A 24,367-nucleotide genomic window follows, 5' to 3' on the forward strand; every position below is an offset into this window, starting at 1 on the left:
AAACAGATTATTGGGTAGAATTGGTTATAATAAACTGTGTATTTGAGGAGATAAGAAAAACAAAATGACTCTTTATTTTATGTAAAATCTTGTACAAGATGACACTTGTTATTGTGCCTGGAACCTTTGTGGTACCACTATAAGGGAAATAGCTATGACTTGATACATCTATTTGGTTCTTCTTTGCTTTTACCAGATGGGTGCATGTTTTTCAAAGGTTTTTAATGGATGTCCCTTGAAAATTCACTGTGCAACATCATGGATAAACCCAGATACGAGAGGTAATACTGTATGTTTCTGTCTGTTATCTTTTTAATTATTTTTTAAACTGAGGCCACGAAAGTGTTAGATTTTATTCATTTTCTGAGTATCTTTCTGAAAAAATCTTGTTAAATTTTTACAAAATTTTTAAGATTAATGTATTTCTCTGTTATTATTAGTGTTTGGGATGACACATAACATTAAAATTTCACTGTGTAGTCACCATATCAATATAATGAAACCATATACTCTATGCCACCCTGATTTTCTCCGAAAAAGTTTGTTTTGCTGCTGCACAATCATTCAATATCTTTGTGTTTTAGACACAGCCATTGCTAAAGGAATTTAACTACTGAGGGCCCAGGGTCTAGTGACCACTTGAGAGGATCTCTCATCTTTAAAGAGATCATAGTAAGAATAGTTGTCATTAGGCACTACCTAAAGACTGTCTGTGTCTTCTCACTGTGTATCTGTATCTTAATCTCTCTCTCTGTAAGATACACATAGAGATGTATACAAACATCCACACACCTATGGATTCTTACTAGACCTTCCACAAATCCAAGGCGCTTTTATTTCACAGGTAGGGAAAATGACGCTTAGAGAGGTTCATTGTTTCACAGCCAGTTGGTGATAGAGCTGCAGTTTGAACCCAGTTCCATTCTATCTGACCACAGAGCTTATGCCATTAATCCACCAGCACTAATCCTAAATGCTGGGCAGTGTGGGAATGCTCTTGGCATTCTAAGTTGTTTCAGCATACTTCAGTTTACTATGAAGAAGTTCTTGACCTCTTGTTTTATATTATCATAAAAACAGATCAAACAGGACCATGGCCAAACTTGTAGTGTCTTCTAGAAATATTGAGTACCATAGCAGGTTATCCAAGTTTTAGTTAACTTTTTTTAATAGGCAGTAGTCAGATCCTGGTTTTTTGATGTTAGTGCTTATAATAATGGCCCATCTGCCAAAAATATTTTGCAACTGTATCAGCTGCTCTTGATTTGCATTCTGTATGTTGTTTGCACATGATCCTCACTTAAGGGGGCTTAGAAAAGAAGCTGCAGATTCTCAACCAGTCCTTAGCACCTTCTGATGAATGAGGAGTCCTAGCATGCCACTCTTCAAAACGTCTTTTACATAAAAGTTGTCTTCACTGCTTTGAGGTTGATATTTACTTATAACTCAATCCATTAGGCTAGCGTGTCGAACCACTTATGTGCATTAAAATTAAAAATAAGTATTTACTGCTTATAAATCACAGTAATTTTTTTCATATAACGCATACTTACGGTATTTTAGACTACCTAAGTCCTTTTTTAAAGTATTTTATATATCAAAATCAGTGGATTACTTTATTTCAGATCAATACTTGATATTTGGTGCTGAAGAAGGGATTTATACCTTGAATCTTAATGAACTTCATGAAACATCAATGGAACAGGTATGTTATTTTATATTTTCCTTTTTTAAATTTTATTATACGTAGACATTAAAGAAGAAATAAGTTTCAATTCTGTGAGTTGCTGCCTTTTTATTCGTAAAACCTTCATGGAGCATGTTCTATTTACCAGGTACTGGAGACACATTCATAGGACTAGTCCTTACCCTTGAGGAGTACATAGTGTAAGAGAGGAGACAGACACATAAACCAATAACTTCAACACTCAGAGTTAGATGTCACACTAGGAATGAGTACAACGGTTGGCCACAGAGGCAGGAGTCACCAGCACCTCCTGTGGGCAGAGGAGAAGGAGAGACATTTGAGATGGACTGTAAGTGACGATGAGTTGGAGGTTGCCAGAGAGACAGAAGGAGGGAAAATATGAAGCCATGGAATTGTGAAACAGCATGACAAGTATGAGGAACCATGAATGGACAATTTGGAGCATAGAATGAGTGTAGAATAGTAACAGTAAATGGAACTGGATGGATAAGCAGGTGCCAAACTCCAGAGTTTTGTGTGACGTGCTGAAGATCAGATCGATGTTTTAGAAATATCTGTTTGCAGTATGGTGAGAGATGAGACTAGAGATATGGTCAAAGGGTAAAGTATAGAGTGAGGGCAGAAGTGGAGAGGACAGAGAGGAAAAAATGGGGTTTGGAATTGTATGGGGACATTTTTGGTTGTTGCAATGGCTGGGGCAAGCTTTTGGCATTTATTACCCAGAGGCCAAGAATGCTAAACTACCTGCAAAACTGATAATGATGATGATATTAATAGCTGTTACCTGTATAAAGCTTATTATGTGCCAGACACTGTTTTTAAATGCTTTATATATATTAACTTATTTAATCTTCACAACATCTATCAGAAGTAGCTACCATTATTCTCATTTCAGATGAGAAATCTGAGGCATAGAAAGGATTAGTAACTTTTCAAAGATCCCACAGCTTTAGATGGCTGAGCTGGGATATGAACCCAGGCAAGCTGGCTCCAGAGTCCATGTCCTTAACTACTTCACCACGCTGCCTCTCCCACCTGGATTGCTCCTACAGAGAAACTCTGGAGCTAGAGAAAGATTAAAGAGCTGGCATTGGCCAAATTGAATGACCACTTCAACATGGAGGTTAAGGAGAAGTCTAGGTTGACTTCAGGTTTCCAACTTGAGTGACCAGGTGAATGACAGTACCAGTAGGCAGGGTGTAGTATACAGAAGGAGAAGTCGGTTTGAAGACAATGATGATGGATGCATTCAGTTTGGTCACACAGAGTTTTAGGTGCCTGCAGGATGTCTAACTAATTCTCCATTATCAATATAAATTGATTACAAATAAAATGGAGATAAAATCCCGTAGGTAATGATAATTTCTTCATAACCAAACATTATCTTTTCTCATCACAACTTCTTTTTAATCAGATTTTCAGACAAGATCCTAAGCTGTATGATATGCTATAAATCTTTTAATCTCGAAGAGCTATACAGAGAAGTGGCTGAAAAATACATAAGAACTAGGGAAAAAAGAAAAAGGTCTCGTTATTTATAATAGTAAATAATTCAAAAGAGTAATATTTTTCTTGGATATAATGAAATATCTAAAAATTATATTACTGGTAACAATATTAATTGTAAGGAACAAGACAAACTTCGTGCATGGGTGGGGTAAGCATTTATCAACCTCTCACTTAAGGGATTCTTAAGTGAAGGTACCATCAACCCCAGGCAGCCCCTGTCTGCAGTAACTCCCCTTCTTAGGTGCTCCAGCATTTGGAATTACACTACTAGAGTAATATTTTCTTAGCTAAACATGCCTTCAAAGTGAAACATTTTCCCTCCCAGAGAAAACCTATAAGAGTAGAGAATGAGTAGATGTGAGATCCTAAATTTTTTCATTTTACTGTGAAATTGATTGTTAGGTTGGTTTTCTCTGTACTCTAGGGGAAAGAAACTGGGTGCATGAGTCTGCTAGATAGGGGAAGATGCTGAAAGGTGAGAAAGAAAACAGGGTCTTGACTTTAAATTTTTGTCTGCTTTTATTATGTGTGGCTGACATTTGAGTACTCAGCGCATACCAGTCTTCTAAGCACTTTATGGGAGTATCTTGTCTAATCACCACAACAGCTCTGTTAGGTACTGGTGCGCCAGCTTACAGGTAAGAACACTGAGACACAGAGATGAAGTAAATTACCCAAGGTCACAGAGTCAGTGAGAAAGCAAAGGCAGGTATGTGACTAGGCAAAGTGTAGAACCTACTCTTCTTAACTACTATATGCCTTTATTACATTGATTATTTCACCCAGAGCCTACTTTGCTAAAGGAAGCAGACATTAGAATCTAGAAAAGCTTTAGAGTTTTATTAAATGTGATTAAAAATGTAAATCTGAAGTGAAATCCAACACTTAATAAAACCTTGCATAAATACTTTTTCGCTGTCCCTATGTTGATAATATGAAAGGAATAGGGGGATGAAGGGAGAGCAAAAGAGGTAAAGCGGCACATCTGTATGATGACGGATGACAACTAGACTTTAGGTGGTGAACATGATGTAGTCTGTACAGAGTCGAAATATAATGATGTCACCTGAAATGTATATATGTTATAAACCAGTGTTACCTCAATTGAAAAAAAATGACAGGAATTTGTGTCTTGCTCTGGGCTTTATATATGCTTGTATTAAGGTAACTCACTTATATTTACAAATATATAATCTCATAATAAACCATGGTACTAGAGAAGCTTTGGTACTAGAGAAGTACTTTTTAAGTATTTATTTTTATGGAAATAAACCCAGTCCAACACTGAAAATCAGTTTCTTGCTACTTTGGTAACACGTACTGCTGTGTGGCTTGAAACAAGTCATTGCCCGTTTCTCTGCCTAATTTTCTCAATGTAGCCAATCAATTTCCGATTCTGTTGTGAATGTTTTATGAAGCGCATAAAGTAGGAAATGTTTGTTTATGTCCTGTCAGTCTGAGACACAGCTGTAGGCATGTTTCCAAAATTAAAAACTATATGATAATGCCACATTTTACTTGTTTGGAGAAATTGGGTATTTTATGTGAATATATTTTGCAAATAAATGAAACAATCAAGTTTTATTTAAAATGGATTTTACTTTGTTTCTCCCTCTTTTAATATTACCTCTTCTCTTTTAATTATTCAGGACCATTATTGTGACTTTGTGCTTTAATAAAGTCATGTCCTTAGAGGCCTATTGATTTGTTTCATCATTCATCAGTTTATTCTCTCCATTCCCTAACCCCATCCCAGTGTATCTTAGAGTAACTTAGTAGGAATTGCCAAAGCAAACCCAGCAACAAGCTTGTTAAATCAGAATGCTTTAATTATATTCATCAGTGGTTCTCCAACTTCAGTATGCGTCAGAATCACCTGGAGGGATGGTTAAAACATAGATTGCTGGGCCCACCTTCAGAACTTCTACTTCAGTAAGTCTGGGGTGAAGTCCAAGAATTTGCATTTCTAACAAATGCCCAGGTAGTGCTGATGATGCTCGTGCAAGCACCACCTTGAGAACCACTGATATTTATTATGAAATGTCTTAATGACAGCAGTTCTTTTTTCCATTCAAAATACATGGACTGTGTTCCATGAAATTCCCTTTTCTTTGCCCTAAATACTGATCACTTTCAGGCTTCCAGGGATGCCTCTCATTCTTAGGTAGTAGATTTCAGTAATAAATTCCATATATGTGTCCTTTATGGTTTATAAGTTTGCATCATTTTCTCTCCCACCTCTTTTTTCTCTATACCTAGTGTTTCCGTAGCCTATGTTCCACTACACCATGATCCTTTTTTCTGTCATGCTCCAAAACCATGCATGTCCGTATACTTAGATAAGAACGTTTTTTGAGAAGCACGCAGGAGAGTGTTAATTATTTAACCCCAGAACCAAAATAGAGGACTAGACATTGTTTAAAAATGTTCTTTTTCCCTGCATGGTTTCGGATTACATAGTCCTTACTGTAAGGGAGACTTGAGCTAATCATATCATATTGAGACTTAGATAATGAAATTAAATTGCTAATTTATTTTTTCTTCCAATATAAATGCATATGCATATCATCTTGTTTTAAATGCCTTATAAAATGAATTTCTATAAAAATATGTTTCTTTTTTAAGAACTGGCCTACTGATATGACAGCTTACATGGTAAATATGTACATATTTGCATTGCTGTTATCTATTATCCCTTGTAAACTTTGTGCTTTTTTTATCAGCTATTCCCCCGAAGGTGTACGTGGTTGTATGTAATGAACAATTGCTTACTATCAATATCTGGTAAGTCTTTTAGTTTTTAAAACCCTTACGATTGTTCCTGTTTATGTTATTAGCTTTTATGTCATATTTATTTTTTTCTACAGGTAAAGCTTCTCAGCTTTATTCCCATAATTTACCAGGGCTTTTTGATTATGCAAGACAAATGCAGAAGTTACCTGTTGCTATTCCAGCACACAAACTCCCTGACAGAATACTGCCGCGGTAATTACATTTAATTATGTTTTCATCCTTAGAGATATTATGTTAATAATTCACTCTAATAAATAGTTACACTAAAGAAAGTGAAAAAGCACTCAGTTGGGGTTAGTAGAAGTCATGTGAAATGAAACATTGTAAGAAATACTGTTTTCACAAGTGCTTATTTATCACATTCTTCTAAGATTTTTTTACTTTATATTTTCCAATTACATCAAACATTTTCTTTCTGAATTTTTAATTCTGTTTTTCCACAAGGTTAAACTAATTTCTTCTGCAATGTGCTAGTAATTTTTCATCACTTGTATTGCTTTTGACATATTTGTGTTAATTTTAATAAAATCTGTTTTTCTCAAAGTACAGTTTCTAAACTCAGAAAATCAAAATTATTTATTAAAGGTTTTTACATTAGACAATAATTATTTAGAAATTGAGGGATTTTGCTTTTCTACTTTCAGGGATTTTTAATTGTACGCTCTCTTTTGGTTATTATATTGGACCTAGTTTCTTGACTAAAAGGTCTTCTGAGTCTGATATAAATTATATTTTACAAAAACTATGATATAGCCATTCTTCTTTTACAGTATTAATTATAAAGCAGCTAATGTAGAACCTTAGCTTTCATGTACCTTGAAAATCTGTTGTTCTCAGTTTCTGAGTTTACAGTATAGCTAAGATTTACTGCTTTGTGCACAAAACCTTTTTAAAAATTAACCTTTTTGATGAAAATCATTTAAACATATACTGCATGCTTTTCTGTCTTCTTGAAATAGATTACTTTGAGTTTCGTTGGATCTTTTCATGATGACTCGGAGTTGTGATTATGAACTTGATTTATTATCCTGTACTCTCATATTTGTAGTGGAGTTAGGGGTGTTGCCCCAAGAATGGGGTTGGGACTTTCTTTCTTCTCATATAGTTTCTCTGTCCTTCTTTTTTCTCCCAGCTGCCATTTTGTGCTGCTGCTCTTCTCCTACTTATAGCAAATCTTCATGCAGCTCTCTCACTTGCAAATCCTAAATTCTTGGGGGCGTGGAAACTGACCACCAAGCTTTAAAAGTATATATAAGATACAAGTGAAGAGCCCCCAAGGAATGTAAGGCACATAAACTTTAATGCATTCATTTTTTTTTTCTCTCAGAATAGAGACTTTGTAGCTTATTTGTTTTTAGCTGTATTCAGTTCTTCAGAATTTTACTGAATATACCAAATATACAAAAAGTATCCTAGTATATAGATGAGACAAAATTGAGTATTACCTCTTCCTCTAAGGAGTTTCCATATAGTAAAATTTTTACCTCGTAAGAGTATTTTACCTCTAAGCTATTATTTCAGATATTTTGTTACAGTCAATCTTTAGGGTCAGTAGCACGTACCAGTGTATCCTTCCTACTTTCTTCAGTTTTGTTATCTAGAAATCAACTACTGTAAAAATCTATTTTGAATTCTCTCATTTATTAGCAGGAAATCTGAAAACCTTTTTTGCATGATGATATTTTATATATGTATTAGTACCATTTCTTCCACCATATAGTGAGCACAAATTAAACTTCCTTTGACTGAGCATCTTGTAATGCCTTGTGGTTCTCATTATAAAGATAGGTACACATTCTACCATATTACATATCTTCTTTAGTAAAGTCAGGCTTTGGAATCCAGATAGACTTGAAATTAAATCCTGCATTGTTCACTTACTGGGTCTGGGACCTTGGATAAGTTATACAACGTCTCCAACATATTCATCTGTACAATGGAACCAGTATAGCTGTCCTGCAGAGTCGTTTTTAAAAGGATAAATTATGTATGAAAAGTGGTCTCTGGTACCTAATAGGCTTTCAATAAGTAGACCTATTGTCATCATTATTAGGCATGATAAATTGAGCTGTGTCTGTAGCAAATCCTAAAATATCCTACATTAAATACATTGAGAATGTTGGTTGACTTAGGATTCCAGTTAATTGGGTACTGGTAAATAAATTTTATTGCCTTTTTGTAAAATCATGACTAAAGTTAATGTAATTATTTAGATTACTATAGAAAATGATAAATTTTTATAACATTTCAGTATGCTGCCCGCAACTCAGTTTTGAATAGTTCTGTTATTGTTAACTCTAAGCTCTACTTAATAGTGATTTTTCTTGTCTATGTAGTATTCTTCTTTTATGATCTTTCAGAACTGACAGTCAGTCTTCCTGAGTTTTGACTGATTCAGTAACTTAACCCCTAAGTTAACTTTGGAAGCCAGGCGACAAGTTCACAAGTGTGGACCAGGAACATTAAACTTGTTGCCAGTGGAAATCTATCAGGAGCTTGGTTCAGATTTTTAAAAACTTAAAAAGCACTTTGATTCAAGCAGTTTGCAAGAGTATGGGGAATTTTTGTTTTGTTTTAAGCTGTGTGAAATTGCAATGTATATGAAAGGGGCAGTTTTATAATTATTAATCTAATTTATGAATTGAAATGTAAAACTTTTCCTAATATGAAGTTAGTCAAGGGGAACAATAAGGTACTTTAAGCAGAAATTTGAAATCAAGATATTCTTGATTGCATTGTTGTCATTGAGTGCCTCAGCATCAGACTAGTTTCTGTATCACTGTTTAAGTAGTATCAAAAATATTCTGTATTATTGTTTAAATAGTATCAGAAATATTCTAATTCACACAGGTAAGTACTTCCAGGTAGTAACAGTATTTAACCGCTTACCTTGCAAATTCAGAATACCCGTCAATTAAACTGACCCGAATCATAATGAAGAGTAGTAGATTATTTTTTCAAAGTTGAATTGCTATGAACATTGCAGTCAGACAGACTAAGACACTGAATTAGAGTATTTTTCCCTAAATTGCTAACTATATGACCTTGAGGGAATTACTAAATCTAAGCCTCAAGTTTCTATGCTATGACCTACCTCATGGCATTATTGGAGGGACTAAATGACACAGAACATGTGAAATGCAGAACGTAAAGTAAGGACTCAGTAAACGTTAGAATGTTAAAACCTAGAATTATAAGTTTTTGTAAATGTAAACATAAGCATATAAAACATACTAAAAGCTAAAATTACAATACCTTGATGTTATACGCTTGGTTATTTCTCAGCTGCCACTTGTACAGTGACAAGAACATCCATCAAGAAGATTCTTCTGAGGTTGTTTGGAATTATGTTGAGCATCACACATGCTTTACAATTTTATGTTGCCAGCAAAGCACAACTATGATTTTTTTTTTTAACTACCAGTGCAGAATAGTGTTCTAATCTGTGGCACATTTACACATTTAAAAGAAGTTTAAATATGTGTACAGAAGAAGTTTAATATGAGGTTTGCACAACTTGGTGCACTATAATGGAACAGTCTCCATTATATTAACTTTCATTTATAAAAGATATTTGAGTATATGTGTATTTTTTAATCATAGTTTTAAAAAATAATTTAAAATGGATTTTTATATATTAAATCTGAATCAGATGTTTGTGGAACCCCTAAAGCACCTTTGCAGAAAATCTGCATCCTGCTTTCCCTGAGTTGAGAAAATGTCTAAATGAAAAGTTCCTACAAATTGTTTCAGTGTTAAGACAACTTTTTATATACCTTAAATTTATTATATGTGCTAAAAATATCTTTTCCCAATTTGTGGCTTATCTTTTCACTTCGTCAATGATAATTTTAGGCAAACCGAAGTTACTAATGCATTCAACAAACTCTTTCAACAAAGTGAATGCCACCTGTAGTTTGAGGTGCTAGGGATGCATCAGAGAAAAAATATCAATGTTCATCAGTATTTTCCTGTATAATTTGTGGGGTTTTGCATTTTTAAAAGAAATCACAAGTAGGGGCTGGCCCCGTGGCCGAGCGGTTAAGTTCGCGCGCTCCGCTGCAGGCGGCCCAGTGTTTCGTTGGTTCGAATCCTGGGCGTGGACATGACACTGCTCATCAAACCACGCTGAGGCAGCGTCCCACATGCCACAACTAGAAGGACCCACATCGAAGAATATACAACTATGTACCGGAAGGGCTTTGGGGAGAAAAAGGAAAAAATAAAATCTTAAAAAAAAAAAAAAAAGAAATCACAAGTAATATTCATCTACAATCTAAATATTATATAGAGTTTTTTCCTATTTAAATCCTTAACCAATCTGGAATTGATTGGAGGAGGGATGAAGAAGAGATCCAATTTATTCTAATTATTTTTAATAGATGACCTATTATGTCAGTACCAATTTATAACAACTCATCCTTTCTCCACTGATCTCTAACAGCACCATTATCATATACTAACTTTGCCTACATGTATCATATATTTATTTTCATTTACACTTAGGAAATTTGCTGTATCAGCAAAAATCCCTGAAACCAAGTGGTGTCAGAAGTGTTGTGTTGGTAAGTAAACTATCCAATAACATGTAGCTCTCCTGCTTTTGCAGAGTGGATAAGAAAACCCTGAAGCTCCTTTTTAACTCTAATGTAAAACAGTTATTACTCCAGGACATTCTGCTGGTAATAGTTTATTTTTTCCCCTTAAGTAAAACAAATATCTTGGCCATTCTATCTCCTTGTAAACTAAACCTAATTAGTACCTTGATCATAACAGTTGTTTTGCAAATAATTTGTTAACTGGCTAAATAGAGAAAGTAGAATGACTTTTTATTACAGCACTTTATCAGACCGTGTTCTCCAAGGGGCCTGTTAGTTCTTGCTCACCATTCTGCTTAGTAATGGCTTATAGACTGCGTTTACTCATTTGGCATGTAATTTCATGCCTTTAATATGTGAAACCTTGTGTTTGTGATGTAAAGATTATAGTTTCCCTGTTCACATACACTCGATTCAATTCCTCCCCCAGCCCCAGAACAACTAGCTGTTTTATTTGCATATAGCAAAAACTAAAAATAGTTTCCTTTCCTTCCCTTAAAAAAACTGAGGCAGTTCAGTTTTGTTATTTGTAAACCTGAATTTTGAGATTTGATCAATGTCTTGATGTTGTGAGAACCAGAGCATTATTGCCTCTGAACGTTCCTGCCAAAAGCAGCCTGAATCACCTGTCCCTAACGTGCTGTAGCTTGTCAGTCTGAAGTTTCTCCCCAAACCTTGGACCCTTCCTTCCGGATCTTGCTACCTCAACTAATCTCCCTGCTGAAGTCCTTCTTCCCACCTGCAACCCCGTTACAACCAGCAATTTTATCTGTGCGTACAAACAAAAACCCTGCAAGTGGTGAGGGAATATTTCTTTTTCAGTCTGCAGTCTAATTAAGAAATTGAACTGGCAGCCAGATTTTGTTTGTTTTTGGAGCATGGAACTGTTATTGTGAGGACTTTGTATTATAAGAGAACTTATGTATACTTTTTTGCCTTGACAGTGAGAAATCCTTACACAGGCCATAAATACCTATGTGGGGCGCTTCAGACTAGCATTGTTCTTTTAGAATGGGTTGAACCAATGCAGAAATTTATGTTAATTAAGGTAAGCATGAAAGTCAACCTACATCATTCTTAGTATAAAAGCTTAATTAAGTCGATTGTCCTGTTCTTTCAAAAGGAAAAAAAAAACATGTTTTCAGTTAATTCTCAATTTAATGATTTTGGATTATGTGGCAGGGTAGTGAAAATCTGCCCTATTGTAAGGAACTCAGTTGGCCTGATAAAAGTTCTGAAAGAGACTAGAGAAATAGTTAGAGATTTGGCAGTAGGAGCTGGAAGAGCAGTAAAGTGTTCCTCAAATATATTCTCTTGCTGACCTGTTCCATCACAGCAGAGGAGCAACGTGCAGGTTGGTGTTTTCCCTAAGAGGACAAGGAGTAAACCATAATGAGGGGAAATTCTTCATTTGGTTCTATGCCTACCTATTAATTTGCCCAGGCCTTCGCATGGATGGTTTTTTTGTGCCTCAGTTTCTCTAGAATCTGTAATTAATGAATATTATTTAAAGTATTTAATATTACTCAGCTGTAACTTAAATTTTGAGGAAAAACTAACGTGAAATGTGTGAAGTGCAGGCTCAGTCACAACAAGGAAATAGCAAATACATTTTTTAAAGCTGTTTTCTTTGCTATTTTATATAGATTAAGTAGTCTTATTTCATGAGCATTTGGTATCTCCATAGAAATTGAGGTCGGAATATAATTGGAGTGGAATTCTTCCTAAATTTTATAATATAGAATTAAGATGTTTAAAGCATTGACTTCCTGTTATTTAAAATTTTATAAATGACTAAGGAATTTATTTTCCATTTTCACATCATATTAACCTCAAAATTAACTAGCTAAAGAAATGAAAAAATACTTTTAAGAATTTGAAACACATTAAGGTAGTATTTCCACAAATAAATTCACTAAAACAAAAATTCTTTAAACCAAAAGCTGATCTAAAAATAGGGTTGGAGAGGGTAAAAGGTTTGGTAAAGAGGGACATTTGTACAGTGACAGAAGGCAGCTAGACTTTTGGTGGTGAAAACAATGTAGTCTGTACAGAAGTCAAAACATAGTGGTATACACCTGAAATGTATATAATGTTGTAAACCAGTGTGACCTCAATATAAATAAATAAAAATTTCTTTTGAATTAGAAAAATGTTTTTAAAAGTTGAGGGAAAATAGCCTTATAAATTGTCTAAAGCAGAGCTAGTGGATACAGCCCACTTTATGGCGAAAACTATTTTGTTCTCAGCTCTTCTTTGTTTTTGCCTGTTTGACAAAAGCATGCCTTATCCTAGTTGGAGTGGTAAAGTGGACGTAGTTTGACTTTTCTGTGTCCGTTTTCTTCTCCATCTTCTTCTTTCCTTTTCCTCCTTCGTCTCTTTTAGATGTCTTTCCTATTCCTTTCATTCCTAACCTCTAGCAAAAGGAAAAAGTTTCATTGTATCAGTTCATAGATACTGATAGTCTGATTAAACCTTAGTATGAATGAATTTTATCTGACATGCTAAACCACTTATCCTAATATGTAATAAAAGACCCTTTTCTCTATTAAAGGAATTTTTCGTATTAAGAGCATGCAGGAGAGAATATATACATTGAAGACATTGGAAGCTTAAAATTTCCCTATCCATGTCTTCTCTTTTCCAGGTGACTGGTACCAGGGAGCTTGGCCTTGACTAATGAGGCCTATTGCCAGTATTCTAAGATGTTAGACTTACAGTACAATTCCACTTGCAGGTCTCCTTCAAGACTTCTCACTCTTCCCACTTAAACTCCCTGAGCTATAGGCCCTTATGCACCTCCCTCAATCTTAACCCAACTCTTTTCGCTCTCTGCTTCAACATTCTATGTGTATGTTTTGTTTCTATATTTGACATTATTTCAGTTAGTATTTATGATATTTCTATACTACACAGTAATGTGTTCAAAAACTTTCTTATGTTTTCTGTATTCTTCCTTTCTCTCAATGACATTTCTGATAAAATTTTTGCTTCATTAGACTACATTTTCATGAATAAAAGTTATAAATTAAAGACCTTCCCAGCAAACATTTATGTATTTATTACAAACCAGGCACAGTGCTGTTTAACTAGGGAGACAAGGAATAGTCACTGCCTCAAGGACCATCAACAATAGCAGCTGGATTTAAAACTGTTAGAAGGTCAGCCTCTTCTGTTAATCATTTATACACATTGCTTAGTTATTATTGGAAGCTAAGTAGAAGTATTGAAAACCTGTTGGTTTTCTTTTTTGCTGACAAAAAAGATTAAACAGAAGCATTATTCTCTTTCTGTTTTACTGCTCTAACCAAATTTCAAAGAGACTTATTTAAAATGTTTTACCTAATTAAAAATATGACAGATTTTATCCACAGCATATCCCCCAGGTAATGGGAAAGCTCCTAGAGAGGGGGTTAGAGAGTATTGATGAAGGAATGTCTACATCTGTCTCCATATGCCTGTGGGATCAAGGCCCTCCGAGAGTCAAAGGAAGGAATATGGGAGCAACAGGTGCACACAGAGCTTCACCTTCCAGCCACAAGGATCACATTGTATCTTTTAACACTTTAAGACTAGTTAGTATTTATGGTAGCCCCATTTTACCTGTTTATTTTTTCTAGAATTTATTTTCTTTACAGTTTACAGCAAGTTGCCAGATTTAAAAAATAAATCAAATTCAGTAGCTTTGTTAAATACTAGCAATAGCCACTTTGGAAATATAATGAAAACACAGCCCATTTATAAGAAAAACAAAAGGAGCTGGCCCCGTGGCCGAGTGGTTAAGTTCGCGTGCTCCACTTTGGCGGCCCAGAGTTTCCCTAGTTCAGATCCTGGACGCGGACATGGCACCGCTCGTCAGGCCTCACTGAGGTGGCGTCCCACATGCCGCAACTAGAAGGACCTACAACTGAAACATACAACTATGTATTGAGGAGATTTGGGGAGAAAAAGCAGAAAAAGAAAAAAAAAGATTGGCAACAGTTGTTAACTCAGGTGCCAATCTTTAAAAAAACAACAGCAAAAATATAAAATATATTAAGAGTGGATTTAGTAAAATATGTGTAAGACCAATATTTTTTGAAAAACCACCTTTTTCATTGTGAAGAACATTGCTAGCACCTCAGAACTCCCGTGGCACTCCCTACAAGTCAGCTCCCTTATTTTCCATTTTTACTATATAAGCATGCACTCCTAAACGTTAGAATTAATTTTACCTGATTTTTAACAGCATGTAAGTGGAATCATAAAGTATATATTCGTTTGTGTCTGGCTGCTTTTGTGCAACATTACATTTGTGTAGTTATTGGGTATAGCTATAGTTTGTTCATTTTCATTGCCCTATAATTCTCCATTGTGTGAAGTTGCCATAATTTTATCCATTCTACTGTTGATAGGCATTTGGGTTACTTCCAGTTATTTTGTTATTCTGAACAATGCAGCTTGTGAAGGTTTTTTCATGTCTCCTGTGCATGCGTGTACTCATGTTCTCTGGAATATATAACTAGGAGTGTTACTGCAAGGTCCTAAGGGATGCACATCTTCAACATTAATAGATAATGTAATTAACCAATGTGGTCGTACCAATTTATAGTCCCACCATCAGTGTAGGAGCATTCATTTGCTCCTCTCTGGGTAACGCTTGTTACTGTTCTTTTTCAATTTCAGTCACTCTGGTGGGTATGTATAGTCTCATGGTTTTATTCCCCAATTACTAATGAAGTTAGTGTTTTCCATCTATTTTTCCAAACTTTCAAAGTATAAATTTATTTAGTCTCTTTGTAGCAATATAAAAATTTTAAAGATAGGTAAAATTAAAACATTGCATAACCAAGTTAATTTATTAAACAGAATCACTCAAGATATGGGGCTAAATTTCTTACTGTGGGTTTTTTTCTGTCCACACTTAGGAGTATCTTGCTAATTAGCATTTTCATTTTCTCATCCATGTTTGCTCAGATGACCCTGGGTCGGTCATCCAGTTTCTGGGTCTCAGTTTCCAACTCTGAAAAGAAAGGTTAGGTGAAAAGATTCTACATAATTTGGATTTTTCTGCATACCTTGAGTTTCTGTGACAAGAAACAATCCTAACAGTAGAGAGCTATTTTATATATTTTCATAAAACTAAAAATTCTTGATAGTGTGCTTATGAAATTATTTGGCTTTGTTTTCCTTTGTTTAATATATTTTTGTTTCTTTCTCCAGCACATAGATTTTCCTATACCGTGTCCACTTAGAATGTTTGAAATGCTGGTAGTTCCTGAGCAGGAGTACCCTTTAGTTTGTGTTGGTGTCAGTAGAGGGAGAGACTTCAACCAAGTGGTTCGATTTGAAACAGTCAATCCAAATTCTACCTCTTCATGGTTTACAGAATCAGGTTTGTGATTTTTATTGAATCATTAAGGCCAATACATATACTGGTTTTATAAGTAATAAATTTACTATATCTCTCATTAGGCAAAAACAGTGCATAAAAATCTTGAAGAACTTATTAAACTAGAAAAATAGAAGGTGACTTGCTTTAAAGTAGCTAATTTGTTTAACACATTTAAAACATACCAGTGATTCCCAAACTTGAGTATGCGTTTGAATCACCTGGAGGCTTGATAAAACACGTTGCTGGGCCCCACCCCCGGAGTTTTTCATTCAAGAGATGCGGAGTGGGGCCTGAGAGTTTTCATTTCTGTGAGTTCCCAGGTGATGTTGATGATGTTGATACAGGGACCATACTTTGAGAACCACACATATACACACACCTCAGGCTAATAGAAAAGCTGATTTAAATAAAAGGAAAAGCTGCGTTAAGTATAGTTTATTTTCCAGTATATGCTTGTAGTTGATACACAGGTGCTACCCAGTAACTTTAATAAATTTTTTAATGGCTTGTACTTACAATACAAATTGTAAGTGAACAGCTACTTTTGAAGTATTTGAGGTTGCTTGAAAGTAACCCTTTCATGTAATCTGCTTCCTTAAATCTTGGTCTACATTGCCCAGTTGCCTAGCAGATTCTTCTTTCATAGCTAGTATCTTAGGAAATATTATCTCCAATTAATGAGCTTTTTACAGAAATTTGTTTATAGTTTGAAACCTTTGGTTGTGCTGCTGCAATCAGTACACATTGGTAAAATTTGAGTTTCATGGTAAATAAATCTGATTGAATTTTCACACTTCAAAAAACATGACCTTAAAGGTCTTTTTATCTTTATTTTTAAAGCACCATGTTAGTTTTGAAGCTCCTTTTGCTCTTTTCTCTTTAAAAATAATGTTGTACAACATTTTGCTCTAAAACAGACAATGGCCGTTTTAGAAGCTAATTCTTAAAAGTATTACAGAGACCCTTTGTCAGAGTCTTTGGCTACTTAGGGAAATGTAAAGGAACCAATTTGCCAAAAAATACTGATTAGTCAGGAGTTTGTTGGAAGCTTGGAAGAATGGCCAGAAAAGGACAGAGATTAAGAGACTGAGGTTTCTTGGCATTGAAAAAAAAATTATCACAAACACATTCACAAAAGCCTAGAGACAATTACATGGCTTGCTGAGACCCAGGAAACTTGAAACAGCTTTCCTTTAAGAAGACGTTTTTGAAGGAAAACATGGCCAGCCGTTGGCAACATTACATAGTTTCTCTTTGGCTCCCCCTAATTCTCTCTACCAAATTCTCCCTTAAACGCCCATCTTCCCTTTCATACAGCGGGTACACTCCTGCTTTCTAATCTCTTCCTCTCTGTTTAACAGGAAGGGATTCTTGGTTGATTAATATTTTGTCAGTAAATTTTAGTTAATGTCTTACTTCTCCCAAGCATTTTAAATTCTTTTCTTACTGATTGTTGAATGATGGGCCTCATTTCCTGACAAAAGAATTTTGTTGGGGGTGGGGGCAGCCCGGTGGTGGTGCATCGGTTAAGTTCACACTTTCTGCTTCTCAGCTGCCCACCATTTGCTGGTTCAGATCCCGGGTGTGGACATGGCACCGCTTGGCAAAAGCCATGCTGTGGTAGGCGTCCCACATATAAAGTAGAGGAAGATGGGCATGGATGTTAGCTCAGGGCCAGTCTTCCTCAGCAAAAAGAGGAGGATTGGCAGTAGTTAGCTCAGGGTTAATCTTCCTCAAAAAAAAAAAAAAAAGAATTTTGTACAGCTGTGGGTACCTTCCTTCCAAGGAACCTTTGATTATATTTTCTTACTGTAATTCCTTATTACTAAGAATTAAATACAACAGATATAATTCCTCTAGTTTTGAGATGATGAGACAAAGGTAAAGTGAGAAAGTATGGTTAGGGTTTTGCATCAGATGAAATTATACGCCAGTGGTTTCCTGAACTCTGCTGCACATTAGAATCCATTTGGTAAGGTTTTAAAACCTGTGTTACTTCACTTGGCACACACATACCCAATTAAATAAGAATATGTAGGAGTGGCAGCTAGGCATCGGTATTTTTTAAAAATCTGTAGATAATTCCGATGTTCAGGAACCAATTGTTACAAGCAATTGATAAAACCTCATTTTCCTGGCTTTCTATATAGTCATGCTAGACTGGCCTCTTAATCCGAGGTAGATTGTATTGACGTGTTCAGATTCTTAATTTTCATCAGGTGTGTGAGAGCTGCAACGATCTAGTTGGCCTGATTTGCCGAAGGCCTATTCTGTATCGTTCTAACAACCCTCGTTAGTTACAGAAGTACCAGGTCTAAAATATATTTGAAGGTCTAAAATACGGCAGTCCTTGGATATCCTAAGGTTCTGAATACTATGGGAAGTAGAAAACAGGCAGGGTAGACTACACATCAGACCCACTCTCCAGGAAATGTAAGACCAGAAATAAACGCCCATAGCTCAGCAATTTCAGTTTTGATGTTCATACAAAGCTTGGGATATCCTACTTTTCACTTCATGGAAAATCAAGTCATTTAAACATTTCAGTTTGTAAGAACTTTTGATAAACTATTAAAAATAATGCCTCTGCATTTTGATAGTACTTCACAGTTCTCAAAATGCTTCAATATTTTTTAACTCATTTGCACTCAAAGTAATTTGTGTGACTCTCATTCATTCATTCAGTGAATATTTATTGCATGTGCCTAGGCACTACCATATAGTGATATACAAAGCAGAGTCCCTCGCCTTCTGAGCTTAAAATTAGAAATCAGTCGTAACCATGATATAGAAGATTAGAGTTCTGACTTCACATATGAATAAAAATAATGACATCACCAATAGTAATGACAATAGCTAACACTCTGTTGAGCACCCACATAGTTTAGCACTTGCGTCAGAGTTTGAACCCAAGCAGCCTGGTTCAACCGCTGTGTATGTATAGCTAAAAATTTTTCTCCATTTCAAATCAATGATGTTGAGAGTTCTTTTTTTTTAAATGTCTCTATGCTCTAAATATTACTTTTTTCTGTAGGTTTATTGAGTTTCTTTGTGTTACAGATACCCCACAGACAAGTGTTACTCATGTAACCCAACTGGAGAGAGATACCATTCTTGTATGCTTGGACTGTAAGTTTTTATTTATAAACATCTTATTTTAATAAGAATTCTTTTATCTTAGTTTTTGAGTGAATTTTTTTCTCCCTAGGTTGTATAAAAATAGTAAATCTCCAGGGAAGATTAAAATCAAGCAGAAAATTGTCATCAGAACTCACCTTTGATTTCCAGATTGAATCAATAGGTAAGTTGGTTTTGTATTTCTTGTTTGATTGCATTATGAGCTGCTTAAAGTAATTTATCCGGTAATTCAAAATTATAAAAATATATTACTAAAGACTCATTTTTTAAACTATAGGATATAATGAGTATGAGGTCAATATCAGTCTTCACTTTTACATATTATCTAAAATAGTTTAAAGTCTTTTTGGTGTAGTCTGTAAATAATGTTATCTTCCTTAGACATTTGATTTTTTTAAAAAAAATTAAATACCATTTTTCATAGCATAGTTATGAATTTCTATTTCCTCCAGACTCCTGAAGAGTTTCCCTATGAGTACTTTAAATTTAGTACTTAATGTACTCCATTGTATTTTCGCTGTTGTAGCTGCTGACCATAGTGTTTTAAGGATATGGAATTTCCTTGCCATTCTTACATTGTGCTTAACAAGGGTTTTTTCTGAAAAAGGATTTTTTACACAACCAGTATTCTAAAATGATTACATGCAGGAAAAATAAGGTGAAATGGTCATAAATGAGATAGTGCTGAGGAAAATAAATGACAATTAATTTAGTATTTATACACAGGGTTTTTCAGGTGTCCTTTATTATTAAAGGATATTTACGTATATATGTTGGCAGAGGGTAGGGCCACAGGCAGATAGTTCATTTCACTCACTCCTGGTTCTATTTTTACTCTTTCCTCCAACTAGAATGCCTCTCTCCCAACAAGCAAATGCTGATGATAGCAAATAAGTCAGTTTTGAGGGACATTGGCTCAAGATGTTAAAATGGAATCCGTGCTTAAAAACACATAGCCAGGGTCAACAAAAACAAGTTGAACAACAGAAACTGGAAGTTGTATGCAGGACTGAAGCCAGCAGATTTGCTGGGCTCCTGAGTGATAAAGCAGACTAAAAGTGCCCCACATGAGTTGGGGACCCAGAGCCAGGCCTTTGTTTGAGGTGCCTACTAATCAAGACTTCCCCCTGCATATGGCCTTGGGGTGTATACATATAGGTGATTTTTTTTCCACCCTTAAAAGAAGGGATAATCCCTATCCAATACAAACTGTTTCCAATTGTAGAGAGAGAAGAAATGCTGAACAAATCAGTGTTGAACACTGATACTAAAATCAAACAAGATTACTATAGAAGACAAAATTATCCAATCTCATTAAAATAGATTTTGAAAAATCTAAATACAGTACTAGCAAGTAGAATGCCACATCATCAAATAGTAGGCTTTGTCCCAGGAAAGCAAGGATATTCAGCATCAGAAAATTTATTTATGTAATATACCACATTAAAGATTTAAAGCAAAAAGTCATACAACTCTTCAGTAGATGCACAAAAGGCATTCAATAAAATCCAAGTCGTTCATGATTTAAAGAAAAAAACTTTTTAGCAAATTAGGAATAGAAGGAAATGTTCTTCACCTAGCAAAGCCTATTAAAAATATCCTATTTAATAGTCAAACTAATTCCCATTAATGTGGAGAACAAGAAAAGGGAACTATCACGATGAGAAAGAAAAATTGCTAATGGTACGATTATCTACATAGAATATACAACTCTGTAAGTAAACTCCTAGAACCAATAAGAGAATTCAGAGTTTCTAGATATGAGTAACACAAATGAATAGCTTTCCTATATGCCAGTAATCATCTATGAAATTTTTAATAGGAAAAAGATCTCATTGACATGGCAATAAAATATGTAGGCATAAATACAATCAAAGTATGTTTAAGATCATTATCTAGGAAATTCCAAATTGTTATTTAGAAATATAAAAAAAGTTTTGAACAAACGAATAACTACACCATGTCCATAGATAAAAAGACTGAATTTGAGAAAGATATCAATTCTTCACAAATTAATTCAGTGCATTTACAATAAAAATCCCAGTAAGGTGTTTTGTGCCACTTGATAAGCTGATCTTAAAATTCATATGAAAGAGCCAAAGGCCAAGAATAGTAAAATAAGTTTTGATAGCTGCTTGGCCAACTCCATATTGAAACTTACCATAAAGCCATAGTGATTCAGACAGTGTGGGATCAGCACAGGGATAAATAAATAGAAGAGCGGAAGAGAAGGGAAGGCCCAGAAATAGACCTACATGTAAACAGAAATTTATAGTATTATATGTCAGTGAGGAAATGATGGACTATTCAACAGATGATGTTGATACAATTAGTTATCTGCAGGAAACAAAATTAGATGTCTTCCTCACTGAATACACACAAAAATATGTATTAAATATGTAAATATAAAAAGCAAAACTCAAATTTTTAGAAGGTACATATACTTGTGTCCCAGTCATTCTATTTCTATGTATCTATCCCAGGGAAAATTTTACTTATGTATTCAAGAAGAGATACAAGAATGTTTATTGGAGGATTGTTTGTAATAAGAAAAGCTAGAAGTGATTTAAATGTTCATCATACCAAATGTATGAAAGTTGGAAAATATTCAATATAAAGTTTATACTGCTAATGTAAACTTACTGTGTAGTAACAGTAAAAACATGCATAAGAATGAGAAATACCAAATTTGTAGGTTATGTCAGGGAGGAAGGAGGGGCTGGAGTGGGACTGGAAGAGGGGTATAGAGGGATGCCGGCTGTTTTTGTTTTTATTTAAAACAAAAAGCAAATATGGCAGAAGGTGAGAATTTGAGTTGAATGGTAGATACATATGTGTTTTGATGCTATTCTCTTATTTTTTATATGATTGCAATATTTTATTTTAAAATATTGTCATTTCATCAAAACAAAAATTTTTATAACAAAAAAATTCTCAGTGAATTTTCTTTTTTCTTGCCAAAAAGATGAATAAGTTCTATCTAGTATTTTTTTAAGGTAAAGATGCCATGTAAATATGGAATGGTTGACATTAGTTATTAATTGAAATATTGCTATGCAAGGTAGAAAGAGGGATGAAATGATCCTTATCAGTTGAACTTTTGTGCTATTAACAGTAACTGAGCTGTTCTTGCCTGCTAGTTTGCCTCCAAGACAGTGTGCTAGCTTTCTGGAAACATGGAATGCAAGGTAGAAGTTTCAGATCTAATGAGGTAAGTAATCTTGTAAAAATTATATGTCCATTAAATAGTCATGAAACATTATCAAATTTCACATCAGACAGTTTTCTTTAACTTTGGAAAATTCCTAATTGCTACAAGGAATGCTTGATTTGCTGACTTTATCAGTATTTACTATATTCAATCTAGTGGTAAAATTGATAGCACATTATAGCCACCTCTCTCTCTCCTTTCACTCAAACAACTTCAGTGTGTATTTTATGTACTTCCAGATAATCACCCTTGTATTCATCAAAAGAGCTTCCTAATACTGCTAAAAGTGAGCCAACTATGATTTTCTTTCAACTTTCCCAGACCGTCACCTGGAACAAGAGTGCTGATGCTGGCTCTCTCTGTTTTGAGGCACCTTTTCTACTTTATATTTCAGAAATAATGACCAATGCAGGCTATAATTAAAGGGTGCTACATTTCTTTTGAAGCCACCTTGCCTCCTATTTCTGTTACCCTTATTCACTTAACATTTATAAGATTCTTTGCCCCTTTTCCCTTCACTTTTATTAACCTTATTCCTTTTTATTAACCTTTAGCTGTATCTCCTGAGTCCTTCCTGCCTTAATTTAACTCCAGGAATAATTTAACTCCAAGTCATGTGACATATTCGATTTAGTTTTACATTTACACCAGAAAGTGCCGGGGTTATAAACACAAACAAGACATGGTACTTGCCCCCTAGAATATTATAGGCAAGTAAAACCATCAAAAATTGTTTCAGTAACCGCAGGCCAGTCTCAATAGTGTAAGTTTTACTTGAGCGTTGGAGGGAAAGGAGAACCTTGTGTGCCTCAAGCAAGAAAATAGTGCATTTGTGTGCTAAACTGTCATTCATTAGGCTCAGAGCATTTCTTCTCACAGAGTAAACAGGACAGCAGAGTGATCGTGAGCATGGGTTCCAGAGTAGAGAGAGCTGCGTTCAAGGCTCAGCTCTGCTCTTACTAACTGTGTGACCTTGGCATACCATTTAACTTCTGTTTATATTTTTTCATCTGTGAATTGAGGATAACAAAATAGGACTTACTTCATAGGGTTGTTAAGATTAAATGACAGGAAGCATGTACTGTGCTTGGCATAATGCCTGGCCTATGGTAGTATTTAGGAGGGTTGTTACTAATATGTTTCCAGTAGTAATTCCCACACCAGAGCTCACTTCTCAGGAAGATGTTTTAAACTCACCTGAGGGAATCAAGCAGGGAGATAGAACAGTCAACAGCTAATAAACACTAGGCAGAGAAAGAAAGGCATTGTAGGCAGGATACAAGAGAGTGATTTAAAAAAGAAAGAAAAGTTCCCCCCCCCAAAATCACGTGATTGTTCAGGGTCTTTTTCAGACTACGCAGGCTGCCCTTACTGAATACAGCCCCTCTAAAAATGTCATGTCCTTCTAGTAGACAAACCCCCTCTAAAAATGTCATGTCCTTCTAGTAGACAAACCCCAAGAAATAGTGAGGGTCAGATGTGATGAGCCACAGTTACTGAAGTGAGCACATTGTATCCTTCAGGTGTGCTGGGTTACTAAAGAAGTTAAGAATCACTGATGTTTCCAGAATAGCTAATTATAGAGGTACCGATGGAATAAATCTAGTTTCAAAATCAAATTGTTTTTTAAGCCTACCAAATTTTGGGGAGAAGTTACTGCCATTATAAATTGGAATGTTTTACATTCAGTAAGCAATAAACAGTAGGTTTCTTTCTCCTGTAGACTTTTTCTTAACTCCCCAACTGGTAATTGGTCACACTGAGGACTTCTTGAAGGATATATGCCATCAGAAAATATTATTTCAGGAAACTGAGGAAGAAATGGGAAAGAGAATTATCTATTGAGCGCTTCCTTAGCTAGGCCTTATACCCACTGATACTTACAAGAACACTGCAAGATACTACTGCAAGCTAGATATTTTCTGTCCCATTTTGCAGAAGGCAAAACTGTTTCCAGCAAACGACATACCTTGTGCAGTGTCACAGCTGGAGCGTAAGTGGGAGAACTGGGATTCAAATTCAAGTCACAAGTTTGT

The 24,367-nt window shown here is 35.0% G+C and overlaps 1 protein-coding gene across 5 annotated transcripts in view; it reads left to right on the forward strand.

Moving 5' to 3' along the window:
* Positions 1 to 24,367, forward strand: part of MAP4K3 (mitogen-activated protein kinase kinase kinase kinase 3) — a 192,348-nt gene that overhangs the window by 164,831 nt on the left and 3,150 nt on the right. For 2 of the 5 annotated variants that reach the window (XM_046660241.1, XM_046660242.1), the window contains 10 exons: positions 197 to 281; positions 1,626 to 1,705; positions 5,941 to 6,001; positions 6,085 to 6,202; positions 10,517 to 10,575; positions 11,553 to 11,656; positions 15,811 to 15,982; positions 19,043 to 19,111; positions 19,191 to 19,283; positions 22,261 to 22,331. In XM_046660241.1, the coding sequence (XP_046516197.1) occupies positions 197 to 281; positions 1,626 to 1,705; positions 5,941 to 6,001; positions 6,085 to 6,202; positions 10,517 to 10,575; positions 11,553 to 11,656; positions 15,811 to 15,982; positions 19,043 to 19,111; positions 19,191 to 19,283; positions 22,261 to 22,331 (912 nt within the window). Of the gene's footprint in view, positions 1 to 196; positions 282 to 1,625; positions 1,706 to 5,940; positions 6,002 to 6,084; positions 6,203 to 10,516; positions 10,576 to 11,552; positions 11,657 to 15,810; positions 15,983 to 19,042; positions 19,112 to 19,190; positions 19,284 to 22,235; positions 22,332 to 22,570; positions 22,618 to 24,367 lie in introns of all 5 variants that reach the window. The other 3 variants (XR_006888462.1, XR_006888464.1, XR_006888463.1) reach the window with 3 other exon arrangements.

The sequence above is a fragment of the Equus quagga genome, chromosome 5 (genome assembly GCF_021613505.1).
Source record: "Equus quagga isolate Etosha38 chromosome 5, UCLA_HA_Equagga_1.0, whole genome shotgun sequence".
Taxonomy (NCBI): Eukaryota; Metazoa; Chordata; class Mammalia; order Perissodactyla; family Equidae; genus Equus; species Equus quagga.